Below are 17,402 nucleotides of genomic sequence, written 5' to 3' on the forward strand. Positions count from 1 at the left end.
AATCCTATCAAATACATGAATTCAAAAGTTAGGATTCATTAAAAAAAATAGATAAAATCCAAAGAGAAAGATTAAAAAGAAGAAAAGGAAAAAAAAGGATATTCTTGGCATATAGCTGGAATACTAACTTTTTTAAAAAATAATTATTTAATATTAAATAAATAAATAAAATAGGATGATAATAATAATTTTTTTATGTTAAATTTTTTTTATATAGCTTTGATTTCTAATTTTTATATATTTTTAGTAGATTTAAATCCTGATTTTTATTTTAACTATAATTATTAACAAATTTAATATTCAGTTATTGCAAGTTGGATTGCAAAACAATTTCACTTGTACCTTAGCTCGAAAACCATCCTACCAAACCGTTAAGAAAAAAAATCCAATTTCAATTACATTGAAAAATGATTGAAAATAGGAAAGCGTTGACATTAGTCTATATAACTTGACAGATCAAGAATTTAAAAATAAAATAATGAGTAACTCAATTTTTTTTAATGGCGATTGGTGTATCGTTCTTATTTTTTTAATATATTCACATTAACATTATTAAAATAAACTTTATTTTATTCATGCATACTTGTATGATTCTTATAAGTTCTTGTCTATAAAAAAAATATTTTGAAAAGAAAAATTCTAAAAAAACAATCACATTAATAAAATAAAAAATTATAATTAAAGAGATTTTTTTATTTTATTTTAAGTCATCCAGATTTTTTTATCTTTATTCTAATTAATTTTGGTTCTATCGAATTAAGAACCATAAAAAAAATTGTTGAAAAAAAATTATATTAATAAAAAATAGATGGAATTATTCAAAAAAATATTTTGTTTCATATAATTTCTCTTTTAAAAAATAATTTTATTATCATATAATTAAATAAAATAATTTTGAATAGCTACTCACAACATGAAATTAAATATCTTAATACATATTTATCTCTTAATTTATTGATTCAATTTTTAGTTATCATAAATAATTTATTTAATATTTATTAATATATATAATTCTTAATTTATTTTATTAAATACAAACATAAACTTGATTTCCAATTCAATTTTTTTTAATATAGAGAACACACACATTGACAACACTTAAAAAGTTTTTTTTTTTGTTAGAAAAAAACTCTTAATCCCGCATGTAGAGAGTGTGAGTGCTGTTTGATCTTTTAGAAAATATTACTATAAAATTGATTTTTAATGTATCTGTCTAACTTACAGAATGCATATTGTAGGTCTCAGATTTCTTTTTCTCAACGCCATAAAAATACTATATCATATGTGATGTGATATTTTATTTTTATTTTTACTTTTTTGTGAAAAGCAGATCATGAGAGTTGATAAGGTAAGGTTGTCTTGATTCTTCTTATCAAGCTCACACGTTCTTAAAAAAGAAAAAGAAAAAAGTGGTCATATACATTCAGAAAGAAAAGTAAAGAAAAGAAAAGAAAAGAACATAGAAGTGAATTATGCTAGTGTCATGCTAAGACCCAACATTGATGGGAGACATACACAATAAGATAGGGATAAAGTGCACAACAAGATAATGGTTGCCCTTCTTGCCTGTCATATACTTTCTTTTTCCACATGCTATTCTTAATAAAGAGGCTCGCTGCTTGGGACGATATCTATACAGAGAGTGTCCACTGATCTCCCTCAGGTCAGCACCATCTGGTTTTGTTCTTTGAAAATTTACGGACGATGTTTTGGATTTGGTTTAAGCTCTTCAGACATTACAAGGTTTAATATATGTTTAAGCATTCTATCCATAAAGTTTACTTTTCCCCTATAAAGGGGCATGGTGTGTGTAGTTCCATTTTTGTTTTTCATTTCTTTTTAAAGAACTAAACTAGGTCCGGTCTGGTTTTTTAATACAATTTAAGCAATTGCATATGTAGGAAGATTGTTGACGAGTCAGAAGAAGACAAGTAGGGAAGGAGAAAATGTGTTATAGTGAAAGAGCTCGATAGGTGAAGAGGGAGATGAAAGTTGAGTTATATGTTGGATCCAGAGGTTATCAGTAGTAAAATGAAAGGAAAAACTTAAACTCCAGATTGTAAATGGTGTAACTCTCGAAAAACTTACTGTTTTTTCCAACACCAGAACAGGCCCACCAACATTATACTTTATAAAAAGCCAACAACATAAGTTTGTCTTTCCTTTCAAACCATTATTTATTAATTTCCTCTCTTTTTATTACATCTAATATTGTCGGAATATTACATTTCAGTTTAATTTGATTTTTATTAAAAAAATATAATCAAATCAGTTTTAAAAAAAATGAAATAGGATTACACAAATTATTTTTAGTTTAGCTCAATTTTTTCTAGTTTAGCTTGATTCATCAACATAGATCATGCATTTCCTTTTCAATTATATCAATTTAAGATTTATCGTTTCCATTACCCAAATTCTACACACTTAAACCAATCATTATTAACACTTCGCTCAACTATTTGATTGCACCTTTAATATTTCAACACTTAATATTTAATTACTTACCACGTAATCGATGTTTTTAACTTCAAACTACACACAACCTTGTGGCACTAATTTGTTGTGATAAATAAATTAATAGCCATTGTGTGATGAAATTTGGTAGATTGAACCGCATCATCCATAAAAAGAAATTGGATAACGTAGTTAAACTTATTAATTGATTAGGAGGATTTCATGCATGGTTTAACATATGTTCCTTCTAGATCATGGCTTTTTTTCTTGCTTTAATTAATTTTAACATTGGACTGAGTTAATTTGGGAATGCTATGCACCAGAATTGAGTAACAAATTGTACATGATTTGTTGTTTTGATAAATTGGGGCATCATACAAGATTGAATGCTATCTGTAACGTGTACCTTTCCCCTGTAAGGGTGCAGGGTGCATGCAGCTCCTTTTCTTTTCTTTTCTAATAGGAAAAACCAGTTTTTTTAAGTGAATTGATAAGAAGCTCTAGATATTCAAAATCAATTTATCAATAAGCTATTTATAAGAACAATTGCTTCTTTCTATAAAAACAAAAATAATAATATATTTTAAATAATCTCAAAATACATTAACCTGTCCCTTTGATGGCGTTTTAGTCATCCATGCTGTGTTATCGTTTAGAGAAAATTGTTTAACGCACGAGGGGGGAGTATAATTATAAGATAAACAAACGTTGTTTTCATTTTGGGGTCTACCTTCATCCACTTGAAATTTTTATCCTCTCATGTTTAGCGGGATGGTGAGCCTAAAATATTTGTAGGTTGATGCGTTTTTTTTTTCTATAAAATATTATCCGCAGATATAAATAAGATGGATCCAGGATTCAACGTTAAAGGGCTAAAATGAAGATTTAATATTTTACAGGGATTATTATGTACAAATATACTTCATCTTTTAGAAGTAATTTTAAAGTTAAGGGACTTTCCTAGATCCGCCTTTGGCAGGCTTTAATCTAAAGAGCGCATAGAATTAAGTCCCTTAATTATAGCCATTGTCATGTGCATCTGGGAAGACAAGGCAAGAGACTTAGAGAGAGAGGAGGGGGAGAGAGAGAGGTGCTGCAATATATATATATATATATAGGAAGAGGCTCGCTGCTTGGGACCCTATTTACAGACACAGTCCTCTGATCTCCGTCCTCAGGTCAGCACTAACTTGTTCTGCTCATTGAAATGTTTAGTTTTTCGAAATTTAATGTTTTGAATTTGGTTTAAGCTCTGCAGACAGTAGGTAGTTCGGTGTATGTAGTTCCATATTTATTCATTTATTTATTTTAAAGTTGGTTTGCTTAATTATGTTTTAGTTTTCCAGCATATATAAAACATTTATACGCGATGTAATAAATTTTGTTGTTAATTTCATTGAACCTGCTGTGAAATGATTAGAGGTTCGACTTTAGATTACTATGGGTATTAGGATAGCTAGAGAGCAAGACTCGATTAGCGGTGATCAACAAGTGATTATCGGTATCAATACCCATAGCAGTCACTTTAATTACCCATGCTAATTTATTTAGGAGAACTAGCTACATATCTAACAAAAATGACCTTCAGTATTACAAAAGAAATAAAACAATAAAAAATCAGAAAAAAAATTCAGATTGTACCCACACAATGAACAATAATTTCTTCTTTTTCAAAAAAAAAAAACTAGGAGTAACGTGTTTAAGTGATTTGTTGATTAAGTTTCATCTTGGCATATCAAAGTCATCAAATGCTTTATTAAAAACATTTTATTATTTGCAATTTTGTAAGCATATAATGTTCAAGCTTATTATATAGGAATGTGTTCTAGTTTATCTACTAAAAGAATTTCATCTTCGTTAGGAGAAATCATAATCTAACTCAGACTACCCAGAAAACCTGATGTTGTAATAGCACACAAAACACTAATTAGACTATTCTAAATTTAATCTTTACTATTTTAGATTATAGATCCTTGTTATGTCGTAATTGTATCTATAAAATTTCAGCTAAATTAATCCATAATTATATTTATAAACTCTCACCTAAATTAATTCATATCCAACATATACAACACATGTAGTAGCATTTGATCAAAACTAGATAGATCACCCAAATACTATTTTTGGAAAGCTAATTTTTTTCTCTATATTTGTTCTCCATATATAACAAATTAAATATTAAAAACTCCTATGAAATTAGGCTAAACCCTTCTCTTCATATGGGCTTAATGATCCCACATGGATCAAACTAAATATAAATAGGTTATTTTTTAAATACGAGGAAACCAACTAAACATTTTTTAGCATGTATTTTTCTATAAATGTGATGTTTTAAATTGTAAAGTTAATGTCATTAAATTTGTTATTAAATAGAAGGTTTAACTTGAAATTATTAAATTATTTTATATTAAAAAAATTATATTTTGATTTTGAATATATATTGTTCTAATTAAAAGTGACAAATGAAAAAATATTAAATATATAAAAATATTTAAGTAATTAAAAAATATTAAATATATATTGAAACTTTGTCTGCAGGTTAGTGTGAACCAGCTAAGGCTGCATCCAAATATTATTATAAGATAAACTAACATCGTTTTCATTATGGGGTCTTCCTTCATGCATTTGAAATTTTCAACTTCACATGCTCAGTTGGTTGATCGGTGGGTTTATATATATATATATATATACACTATCTGCAGATAGAAAAAAAGATGGATCCAGGATTCAACATTAAAGGGTTAAAATGAAGATTTAATAATTTTACAGGGATTATTATATACAAATATACTTGACCTTTTAGATATCATTTCTAAGTTCACATTTATATATTTATAGCCATTTTCATATGCATTTGGGTAGACAAGAGACTTATTCCTGATTGGAATGCGGTTTGAATTGTGTATTTTTAAATTTTATTTTATTTTGTTTAAAATTATTTTTTGATGTTTTTATATTATCTTGATATAAAAAATAAATTTTAAAAATAAAAAAATAATTTTAATATATTTTTAAATAAAAAATACTTTGAAGATTACCACAATTTAGCTATACCATGCTCGCCATCTGTGGAGAAACATGAGCAAAAAACCATTGGTGCTTGTACGGTCTGAATCTCCCCTAAAACTGGACTTCCCAAACTCCACATAATTTTCACAGCAAGTGACAAGCGGTGCAGCTCAAAATCGACTCATGTTCTTAATTCTTTAGGTTATTTAATATTATATATAACAATTTAACTAAAAATCTTAAAATTACTAGCAAAACTCATGGGAATACAAACCTCCAAGAACTAATGGTCCGACCACAAATAATGTAATGCTAATTGCTATGCTTTAAACCCCTGCCAAACTGTGAAAAAATACGTAGTTTATAGATTCCTGGTGGAAGGCACTTTATAAACCTTGGCTATTCGCATCATTTTCCCAAAATCTTATTAAATCCATTCAACATGAAATCACTATCTAGAATCTCTGAAATACAATGTAAAATCACTTTGACTTCTTGCAAGTCCAAATCTTTAATTGAAAAACTCCGTTGAGGGCGTGCATGAATGGGCGTACTATAGAGTTAATTAATATAAAAATTTTAGATTCAAATGATAATTTGTTATTATCTCAAATTTCAGGAGGTGTGTAATTAATAAGCAATTTAAATTTATTTTATATATTTAGCTTTGTTAATTTAAACTTTTAAATTAAAATGATCATAAATTCAAATCTCACCAGTTCTATTAATTGTTTATTTTTGTATAAAATTTTTAATTGTTATTATCTTTTTGATATAGTATCAGAATCTTGATGACAAAATAGTAATGAGTTCAAATCTCATCATTTCTATTTATTTGATAAAATTAAACACCTATATAAATTACCTATATAAATTTCAAGCTCAAAGAACTTTCATTTAAAAGGGTGTGTTAAAAAATAATATAAATTATATCTTAGAATCTTATCTAACATCTTAAATTATTGAGTTGAGATGATTCTTTAAAAATAGTATTTTTATAATGCATCAACTATCTAAAGAAATTGAATAACTTAAGTGCTTCAAATTTGAAAAATCTAAATATTAAACACCATGCATATAAATAAATTATATCAAATTTTCACATAAATTGACGTTTAAGTGATAATGACTGAATCGATGGAGTGTACATACGTTCCAGAAATATTAGATGATTGATCAAGAGTAATTACAACAGTTCATCTGAAATTTCGTATGATTTTCTTATAGCACTGCTCTGAAAAATTACATGGACAAATATAGTCATGAAGTAGTATGGAAAAATGTGCTTTGATTTTGTGAAATAACATAGAAATCACTATATTAGTTAGGTAAAAATTTATCTCAAAAAAAAAATAAAAACTCTAAATTGAACTATATACCTTCCATTGATTCTAGGTTTGTTGCACCGAACCTGCAGACTGGAAAAGGATAAATTTACTGCAAGGGCTTCAAACATGAAAAACGATGTTGAACAGGCAAGGGCACCAAACATGGAAGACGATGAGTCAAGTGCTCCAAACAAGGGAGAAGTTATTGATGGAGGAAGTGATTCAGACATTGATAAGGATATTAACAACTCAAGTGCTTCAAACAAAGGAAAGTGTTGTAAAAGATGCTATTGATTAATCTAAATATTTATTCAATTGAAAAGATTAGCTTGATCTCCAAACCTCAAAGGGTCTACTTGAAAAGATTCCCTTAAATCCCCAAGGTAAGGCTACGAAGTTTCTTGAGATATGCAGAAGTTTCTTGAGATATGCAAAATCCTTTAATCCTATCAAATACATGAATTCAAAAGTTAGGATTCATTAAAAAAAATAGATAAAATCCAAAGAGAAAGATTAAAAAGAAGAAAAGGAAAAAAAAGGATATTCTTGGCATATAGCTGGAATACTAACTTTTTTTAAAAATAATTATTTAATATTAAATAAATAAATAAAATAGGATGATAATAATAATTTTTTTATGTTAAACTTTTTTTATATAGCTTTGATTTCTAATTTTTATATATTTTTAGTAGATTTAAATCCTGATTTTTATTTTAACTATAATTATTAACAAATTTAATATTCAGTTATTGCAAGTTGGATTGCAAAACAATTTCACTTGTACCTTAGCTCGAAAACCATCCTACCAAACCGTTAAGAAAAAAAATCCAATTTCAATTACATTGAAAAATGATTGAAAATAGGAAAGCGTTGACATTAGTCTATATAACTTGACAGATCAAGAATTTAAAAATAAAATAATGAGTAACTCAATTTTTTTTAATGGCGATTGGTGTATCGTTCTTATTTTTTTAATATATTCACATTAACATTATTAAAATAAACTTTATTTTATTCATGCATACTTGTATGATTCTTATAAGTTCTTGTCTATAAAAAAAATATTTTGAAAAGAAAAATTCTAAAAAAACAATCACATTAATAAAATAAAAAATTATAATTAAAGAGATTTTTTTATTTTATTTTAAGTCATCCAGATTTTTTTATCTTTATTCTAATTAATTTTGGTTCTATCGAATTAAGAACCATAAAAAAAATTGTTGAAAAAAAATTATATTAATAAAAAATAGATGGAATTATTCAAAAAAATATTTTGTTTCATATAATTTCTCTTTTAAAAAATAATTTTATTATCATATAATTAAATAAAATAATTTTGAATAGCTACTCACAACATGAAATTAAATATCTTAATACATATTTATCTCTTAATTTATTGATTCAATTTTTAGTTATCATAAATAATTTATTTAATATTTATTAATATATATAATTCTTAATTTATTTTATTAAATACAAACATAAACTTGATTTCCAATTCAATTTTTTTTAATATAGAGAACACACACATTGACAACACTTAAAAAGTTTTTTTTTTTGTTAGAAAAAAACTCTTAATCCCGCATGTAGAGAGTGTGAGTGCTGTTTGATCTTTTAGAAAATATTACTATAAAATTGATTTTTAATGTATCTGTCTAACTTACAGAATGCATATTGTAGGTCTCAGATTTCTTTTTCTCAACGCCATAAAAATACTATATCATATGTGATGTGATATTTTATTTTTATTTTTACTTTTTTGTGAAAAGCAGATCATGAGAGTTGATAAGGTAAGGTTGTCTTGATTCTTCTTATCAAGCTCACACGTTCTTAAAAAAGAAAAAGAAAAAAGTGGTCATATACATTCAGAATGAAAAGCAAAGAAAAGAAAAGAAAAGAAAAGAAAAGAACATAGAAGTGAATTATGCTAGTGTCATGCTAAGACCCAACATTGATGGGAGACATACACAATAAGATAGGGATAAAGTGCACAACAAGATAATGGTTGCCCTTCTTGCCTGTCATATACTTTCTTTTTCCACATGCTATTCTTAATAAAGAGGCTCGCTGCTTGGGACGATATCTATACAGAGAGTGTCCACTGATCTCCCTCAGGTCAGCACCATCTGGTTTTGTTCTTTGAAAATTTACGGACGATGTTTTGGATTTGGTTTAAGCTCTTCAGACATTACAAGGTTTAATATATGTTTAAGCATTCTATCCATAAAGTTTACTTTTCCCCTATAAAGGGGCATGGTGTGTGTAGTTCCATTTTTGTTTTTCATTTCTTTTTAAAGAACTAAACTAGGTCCGGTCTGGTTTTTAAATACAATTTAAGCAATTGCATATGTAGGAAGATTGTTGACGAGTCAGAAGAAGACAAGTAGGGAAGGAGAAAATGTGTTATAGTGAAAGAGCTCGATAGGTGAAGAGGGAGATGAAAGTTGAGTTATATGTTGGATCCAGAGGTTATCAGTAGTAAAATGAAAGGAAAAACTTAAACTCCAGATTGTAAATGGTGTAACTCTCGAAAAACTTACTGTTTTTTCCAACACCAGAACAGGCCCACCAACATTATACTTTATAAAAAGCCAACAACATAAGTTTGTCTTTCCTTTCAAACCATTATTTATTAATTTCCTCTCTTTTTATTACATCTAATATTGTCGGAATATTACATTTCAGTTTAATTTGATTTTTATTAAAAAAATATAATCAAATCAGTTTTAAAAAAAATGAAATAGGATTACACAAATTATTTTTAGTTTAGCTCAATTTTTTCTAGTTTAGCTTGATTCATCAACATAGATCATGCATTTCCTTTTCAATTATATCAATTTAAGATTTATCGTTTCATTACCCAAATTCTACACACTTAAACCAATCATTATTAACACTTCGCTCAACTATTTGATTGCACCTTTAATATTTCAACACTTAATATTTAATTACTTACCACGTAATCGATGTTTTTAACTTCAAACTACACACAACCTTGTGGCACTAATTTGTTGTGATAAATAAATTAATAGCCATTGTGTGATGAAATTTGGTAGATTGAACCGCATCATCCATAAAAAGAAATTGGATAACGTAGTTAAACTTATTAATTGATTAGGAGGATTTCATGCATGGTTTAACATATGTTCCTTCTAGATCATGGCTTTTTTTCTTGCTTTAATTAATTTTAACATTGGACTGAGTTAATTTGGGAATGCTATGCACCAGAATTGAGTAACAAATTGTACATGATTTGTTGTTTTGATAAATTGGGGCATCATACAAGATTGAATGCTATCTGTAACGTGTACCTTTCCCCTGTAAGGGTGCAGGGTGCATGCAGCTCCTTTTCTTTTCTTTTCTAATAGGAAAAACCAGTTTTTTTAAGTGAATTGATAAGAAGCTCTAGATATTCAAAATCAATTTATCAATAGGCTATTTATATAAACAATTGCTTCTTTTTTTTTAAAAAAAATAGTCTTATCGTTTAGAGAAAACTGTTTAATGCACGAGGGGGGAGTATAATTATAAGATAAACGAACGTTATCCTGTAAAGGAATAAACGACAGCGAAGAAATGCACCATTCTTCCCTTTCCCTCCCAAGATGGATCCAGGATTCAATATTAAAGGGCTAAAATGAAGATTTAATATTTTTACAGGGATTATTATGTACAAATATACTTGATCTCCTAGAAATAATTTTAAAGTGAAGGGACTTTCCTAGATCCGCCCTTGTCAAGCTAGAATCTAGATTGCGTATAGAATTTCAAGCTAGAATCTAGATAGCGTATAGAATTAAGTCCCTTAATTATAGCCATTGTCAAATGCATTTGGGTAGACAAGGCAAGAGACTTAGAGAGAGAGAGAGAGAGAGAGAGAGGTGCTGCAATATATATATATATATATAGATAGGAATAGAGCTCGCTGCTTGGGACCCTATATTATATACAGGCACAGTCCTCTGATCTCCGTCCTCAGGTCAGCACTAACTTGTTCTGTTCTTTTAAATGTTTAGTTTTTTGAAATGTTATGTTTTGGATTTGGTTTAAGCTCTGCAGACAATAGGTGGTTCGGTGTATGTAGTTCCATTCATTTTTATTTTTAAAAAAGTTGGTTTGCTTAATTATGTTTAAGTTTGCCAGCATATATAAAACAAGTGATTATGGGTATCAATACCCATTGCAGTCACTTTAACTATCCATACTAATTTATTTGGGAGAACTAGCTACATATCTAATAAAAATGAGCATAGAAGTATTACAAAAGAAATAAAACAAAAAACAAATAGAAAAAAATAACTTTTTTTTAATTTAAAAAAACTAGTAGTAATGTATTTTAAGTGATTTGTTTATTAAGTTTCATCTTGGCATCTCAAAGACATCGAATGCTTTATTAAAAACATTTTATAATTATTTACAGTTTTCCAAGCATATAATGTTCAAGTTTTTTTATAGAGATTCGTGTTCTAGTTTATCTATTAAAAGAGTTCCAACTTTGTAAGGAGAAATCAGAAACTAATTCAGAATACCCAAATAAGCCCGATGCGTTGTAATTACGCATAGAACACTAGTTAGGTTGTTCTAAATTTATCTTTACTATTTTGGATTATAGATCCTTCTGATGTCGTAATTATATCTATAAATTCACCGCTAAATTGATCCATATACAACATATGTCGTAGTATTTGATCAAAGCTAGATAGATAGAACACCCAAATACTATTTTTGGGAAGCTTTTTTTTTTCTATGTTTGTTCTCCATATAAAACACATTAAATATTAAAAACTCCTAACAAATTAGGCTTAATATGGGCTTAATGATCCCACATGGATCAAACTAAACAGAAATACATAGGTTATCTTGCAGAATTCGAGGGAAACCAGCTAAACATTTTCTAGGATGCATTTTTCTATAAATGTCATGTTTTAAATTTTGATGTTAATGTCACTGAACTTGTTAATGAATCGGAGGTTCAACTTGAGATTAGTACTAGTTAATTTGCCTACGTGTTGCTGCCTTTTTGAAATTATTTTATTGAATTCTATGGTAATTAAAACAAATGTTCTAATAAAATCAAATGATTTAAGTTCTTTGAAGAAAACATCTATTCTCTGGTGAGAATTTCTCTTTCAATTCATGCATTTTTTGAGAAAAAAATGTCATTTTTATTAGTATCGCTCTTTTATAAATCAAAACATAAGTTAATTAAAATAAATATTCATAAAAAATTCAATGATTTAAATGAATAAGAAAAAAACATATTCCTTTAATAAAAAATATTATTAAAGTATCATTCCTTGTTCATTCATTTCTTTTTTGTTATTGAATTTTTTTTTATTATCAACATGAGTTTTTGAAAGTAAAAAAAAATCATTATTTAGATTGTTTCAAACTTAAATAGAAGATTTGAATTTCAAAAAATCTTTATTCAAATTCTAAAACAATCCTAAATTATATGTTTTTATTTTTTTAGATTGTTTTGATGTGATCCATGATATCAAAAATAAATTCTAAATTTTTTTAATTATTTAAAGTCATTTCAAAACAAAAAACACTTTGAAAAATAATTATTATCTCTTTTCAAACACCTGAGGTTAATTAATTACTAGTATGAATCAATTTTATTTATGAAATTTGATTATATACATGAACAAAATCTAGCTAATTATTTAGGCTATTTAATGTTATAACAAGTGAGAAATAGAGAGAAAAGGATGATTTAAAGTGAGAGGGGGTAGAGAAGGAGAATATGTGTTGTAGTGAAAAAGTTTTGAAAATTTGTGATAATCAAAACGAAACTGTGTATACCTTCGATCCATTTATTCTTGGTTTGTTTCAGCCAACCTGCAGACTGGAAAAAGGATAAATTGATTGCAAGTGCTTCAAACATGGAAGAGGATAAGGCAAGTACTCCAAACAAGGGAAAAGATATTTATGTGGGAAGTGCTTCAAATCCGGATTATTACCAAAAGAGAGAGAGAGAGAAAGCTAAAGATATTTTGGCAAAGCTGGATTCTGAGGTGAAACAGATGTCCTTTAAACGGAACGGTTCCGAGTGCTGCATCTACAGGGTGCCCAAACCGCTTCGAAACGTAAATTGGAAAGCCTACTCTCCACTACTGATTTCAATAGGTCCTCTTGAGAGCCAAAATATAAGACTAGAGGCCATGGAAAAGGAGAAACTGAAATATTTCAAAAAGCTTACTGAACGGGATGGGATGGATAAGAAGAAAATTATTGATATTTTGATCAGCATTGAGAACCAAGAAGAGCGTCTCCGACACTGTTATTCAGAGAAATTCAAATTAATCAAGAGCAGTGATTTCGTAAAGATGATCCTGCTGGATGCTGTCTTCATCATTCAGTTTTTGTTGGAGTCAAAGGATCATGATATCAACGATCCTAAGAATTTTGAGCCCAGGATGACATTTGACATCCGAGAAGACTTGATGCTACTTGAAAACCAACTACCATTCTTCATTATTCAGGAAATATATGACCAGGTCAATCCCCCTAGCCAGGATGGTACAGTCACTCCTTTTCTTGATCTTGCAAAGTCTCATTTTGGAAAGCACAAGTTTTCACAAGGGGAAGAAACCAGTCTGAGTGTAAAGGGAAGCAGGCATTTCACTGATTTACTAAGGAATTTGATGTTGAATGGAGCCATTCAGCGACGTTATAGTGTTTATCCTACCAAGCTAAAATATAGTGCGGTCATGCTCCGCAACGCAGGAGTGAAGTTTCTTCTGGTCACCCAAGACAAATGCTTGGTCAACATAAAATTTGAGAAAGGAGTGTTGAAAATACCACTGTTGGAAGTTGATCACAGCTTCGAACGTCTTGTACGAAATATCATGGCCTTGGAGCAGTGCTGCTACCCGGTTGAAGCTTATGTATGCGGTTACATTAAGTTTATGGACCATCTTATCGACAGTGCAGAAGACGTGGGTTTGCTAGTCGGAAAGTGAATCACTCTCCACTGGCTAGGTGACGATGCCGCAGTTTCAAATGTGATTAACAATTTTTGCGAAAATATTGGTAACAATTGCAATTGTTTTGGTGATATCTCTCAAGAGATAAATGCTCACTATGAGAACCGCTTTAACCATCGAAAGGCAACCTTGAAACTTGTATATTTCCCCAATATTTGGAGAGGTACGGCAACTGTTGCAGCAGCTATCCTGCTTATCCTCACTTTCATACAGACTATAGCTTCCGTAAAATCGGCGTTCTAGAATTTTATCTTGTTTAGCTTTATTATTCCTACGTAATGATGAATTGGATTATTATTGTTAAAATTTGGGTTTGTGTAGTTCTGAACTAATACTATTGTAATGTAATTTGCACTTCATAAGTTGTCGGAACATCACAATGTAATTCAGATTAACGATTACCACTGCATCATTAAATGATAGTTTTACCGGTGGATACATTGCGTTGGTGTAAGACACATAATTCATTGATAATATTTTTATTGATGAACTCATTAATAGAATACGTCTATCAAAATATTAATTATGAGTAATTCCAATATCCATTGCTACTTCGATCCAAAAAAAACCCAAACATCGACGGCCTTGTAGATGAGGGAAGAGCATCAAAAAAATTTCCTATGAGAACTTTACCGATGGACTTAATTCGTCTGTATTTCCAATGGTAAATCATTGGCGGCTTGGCCATTGGTAATTGCAGCATGGGTAGTAAATATTTCAGAACTCTTTATACAATACCAACAAATATATCTATCGGTAATATTAATGGTAAACACCGACGAAGTATATCCATTGGTGATTATGGCATGGGTGATAATTTTTTTACAACTCTTGGTAAAAAACCAATGGCTTGGTTTATCTGTTAGGCTGTTGGTATTGATTTAAAATATTTTTTAAAAAAAAACTAGTTAACCAAATAAAATTAATTAAAGATATATTTCATTTAAATTAATATTACCATTTGTTTCGCATGTGCACTGAATGGGACGGAACCGCTGGTGTGCATGGTCACCGAATCATGAATTAGCATGTTTTGGTTGTTGGCACTAGACTGTAAAGGTCATGCAAACCACTCAGACGTCATGTTCTCAATATATTGCGTAAATATATCCCCTGACCACTCAGACGTCATGTGCTCAATATATTGCGTAAATATATCCCCTAAGATAAATGGCAGTTTGAATTCCAACCAAATCACCACCTCATTCCAGCCTTCTAGACTGTTATCTCTCGCATACATTTTTGCTTTTCTTTTGTGTCATACCAAAAATCAAGCAACCTACTTTCATAGTAACAAATTAGAATTTAGAACATAAAATTATAAAATAAAAAATTATATTATTTTTATTGTTACCTAGTTACTGCGTGATTCTCCCATATCCTCATCACAACATTATTGTTCATGTTATCCCACTTAAATTTGTGATATGTATAAATAATTCATTTAAAATAAAAATAGTGCAAGATATAAAATTATAAAAATAATTTATTAAAAATAAGCTAGAAATTAGAAGTTAACACCTACCTGAAATCGTTGAAACCATGCATCAATATTAGGTCTCCACTGAGGATGTTTGGAAACATGACTCCATTGAAATAATATAATTTTTCATCAATGATTTAAACATCGATGTTATTTTTCATCAGTGATTTTGTCGAGAAACGCATTGATGATTATAGCATGGGCTATAATTGTTTTTCAACTCTCGGTAAAATACTGAGGGATAGATATCGTCGGTATAACTGTCGGTGATTATGGCAAAATGCAATAATTTTTTTTGCAAAACTCGATAAAATACCGATGGGACAAATTCTGTTGGTATATTCATCGATAATCATTTTATTTGTATTGCTTATCTATCCTCTTGCACAAACGCTTAAGTTGCAAACTTACAGCACGCACAACATAATAACAAGAGCAGACAATTATAAAATAAATATTTTATGTTCCAAAATATCATCTATAATATTATATTATAAAAAAAGGCTTTACACTTTTGTGTTCTAATCATATTTGGTCAAAATTCTCATATTTGTCCTCAATTGAATTATTATCATCTTCATCGCACTCTTCAATATGATTATCATCTTCTTCATCAACATTTTCTAGTCTACTAGAGCTCAAAACACCATTCAACTACTTTGCATCAACATAAAAAAGACTATCATCAAAAACACAAAAATTCCTATTTTCTTCTAAATCAATCAAAGGAGAAACTCAGTATGGTTCAACCAACTCACTAGCTTGAAATACTTCATCTATCCCACTTATGTCTTCGTTCTTATCCTGAACAACCTCGACACGACCCCTGAGTTTGGTTTTTAAAACTGATAATCAATCAACTCTTAATCGGTCCTTTCTAAAGAAAGGAGTGTATGTGTAATAAATTTATTGACATTGCTTTGTGAAAACAAAGATATCATTTACATTGCGGAGTCTAGCCTTTGAGTTAATTTCAAAGAGATAATAGTGAGGATCTACTATGATTCCTCTATCAGTTATGTTATATCACTAGCATTTAAACAAAAATAATCTATTCTGCTCGTTATGATATTGCAGTTTAATGACCTCTTTTAATCTATCATAGTAGTCAACTTCAAACTCACTAGAAGTCAATCCTTTAATACAAACACCGTTGTTGTATTTTTTTTCTTCCATATTCGTATTCTTTAGCATGAAAGACATATCTATTGATAAAATACTCGTTATAACACTTGACTTTTCTTTCAAGGCCTAGGCTTAGTAAAGACAGTGAAATAGCAACACTATCTTCTATTTGATAAATCTTGTATATCAAATACAACAATAATCAATAAATGAATATTTTGTAATATTGATGTACAATTACCTTACAAGAGATAATGAGTTTGTGATAGGACTTACATGTGTTCTAAACCACGTGGCAAGTTGTTTATCTTGTAATTGAAAGATTTATGATTTGGTCAGCTGTAAGTTATTGGATAGTAAATATCATCTATGTTTCCTACAAGGTTGTTCCAAATTATATGAGTTTACAATATCACAATATATAAATAGTCCACTCTTGACAAAGTTTAAATAGTACATCTACTTCCTTAATAAAAGGTCTCAACTCATCACAGTTAAATAGGATATAATTGTGTGATTGTTTGAACTCTATTTCAGACAAATATCTTCCTCTTACGATATTTTTATGTGTAGGTCGGGCAAGATTGTAAAATATTAACAAGTTCTTACTTGAAGGCACTTCACCACCATCATCATGCTATAGAACACGGTTGATTCTCGTTTTCAAATGAAATTTGAAATAGTATGAGATAAATGTTGAGATCTCCTTAACAATACAGGCCTCATATATTAACACATCAACATGCCCCTTTGATTGATACTTAAAAGTGTATTTTTATAGAGGTTTTATATCATCATTTTGCACTTGAAGTATTAATAACTCCTGAACTAAAGCATGTTTTATAATAATATATCTAATAATATAAGATACCTTTAATTTATGGTAAATTTTCATTTTAAATACAGGCCTATCACATAAATGAAAGGATTGATTGATGAATTTAAGAACTGAAATTGAAAGGATAAAGAGATAGCCAACCTTAGAAAAGAGATGTCGGTGCAATCCAAACC

General features: G+C 28.9%; 2 protein-coding genes across 4 annotated transcripts in view; both read left to right on the plus strand.

Moving 5' to 3' along the window:
• The first annotated feature begins 3,325 nt into the window (after positions 1-3,325).
• Positions 3,326-14,142, plus strand: LOC105137296 (UPF0481 protein At3g47200-like). 3 transcript variants are annotated; one of them, XR_844535.1, is made up of 2 exons: positions 3,326-3,632; positions 6,859-7,058. XR_844535.1 is itself a non-coding variant. In XM_011042993.1 (2 exons), exon 2 carries the CDS (start codon positions 12,680-12,682, stop codon positions 13,757-13,759), a length of 1,080 nt encoding a protein of 359 aa, XP_011041295.1. In that variant the 5' UTR covers positions 3,343-3,632; positions 12,631-12,679; the 3' UTR covers positions 13,760-14,142. The 3 variants fall into 3 exon arrangements, 2 of the variants coding, with proteins under 2 accessions (XP_011041295.1, XP_011041296.1); XM_011042993.1 differs by lacking the exon at positions 6,859-7,058 and adding an exon at positions 12,631-14,142 and having other exon boundaries at positions 3,343-3,632; XM_011042994.1 differs by lacking the exons at positions 3,326-3,632; positions 6,859-7,058 and adding exons at positions 10,704-10,770; positions 12,642-14,142.
• LOC105137376 (UPF0481 protein At3g47200-like) overlaps positions 8,567-17,402 on the plus strand; it is a 31,800-nt gene continuing 22,964 nt past the window's right edge. Inside the window, exons 1-2 of the mRNA XM_011043103.1 lie at positions 8,567-8,586; positions 8,852-8,906. Coding sequence (XP_011041405.1) covers positions 8,567-8,586; positions 8,852-8,906 — 75 coding nt within the window. The remainder of the gene's footprint in view (positions 8,587-8,851; positions 8,907-17,402) is intronic.

Source organism: Populus euphratica, unplaced genomic scaffold (assembly GCF_000495115.2).
Source record: "Populus euphratica unplaced genomic scaffold, PopEup_1.0 scaffold66.1, whole genome shotgun sequence".
In the NCBI taxonomy this organism is placed as follows: Eukaryota; Viridiplantae; Streptophyta; class Magnoliopsida; order Malpighiales; family Salicaceae; genus Populus; species Populus euphratica.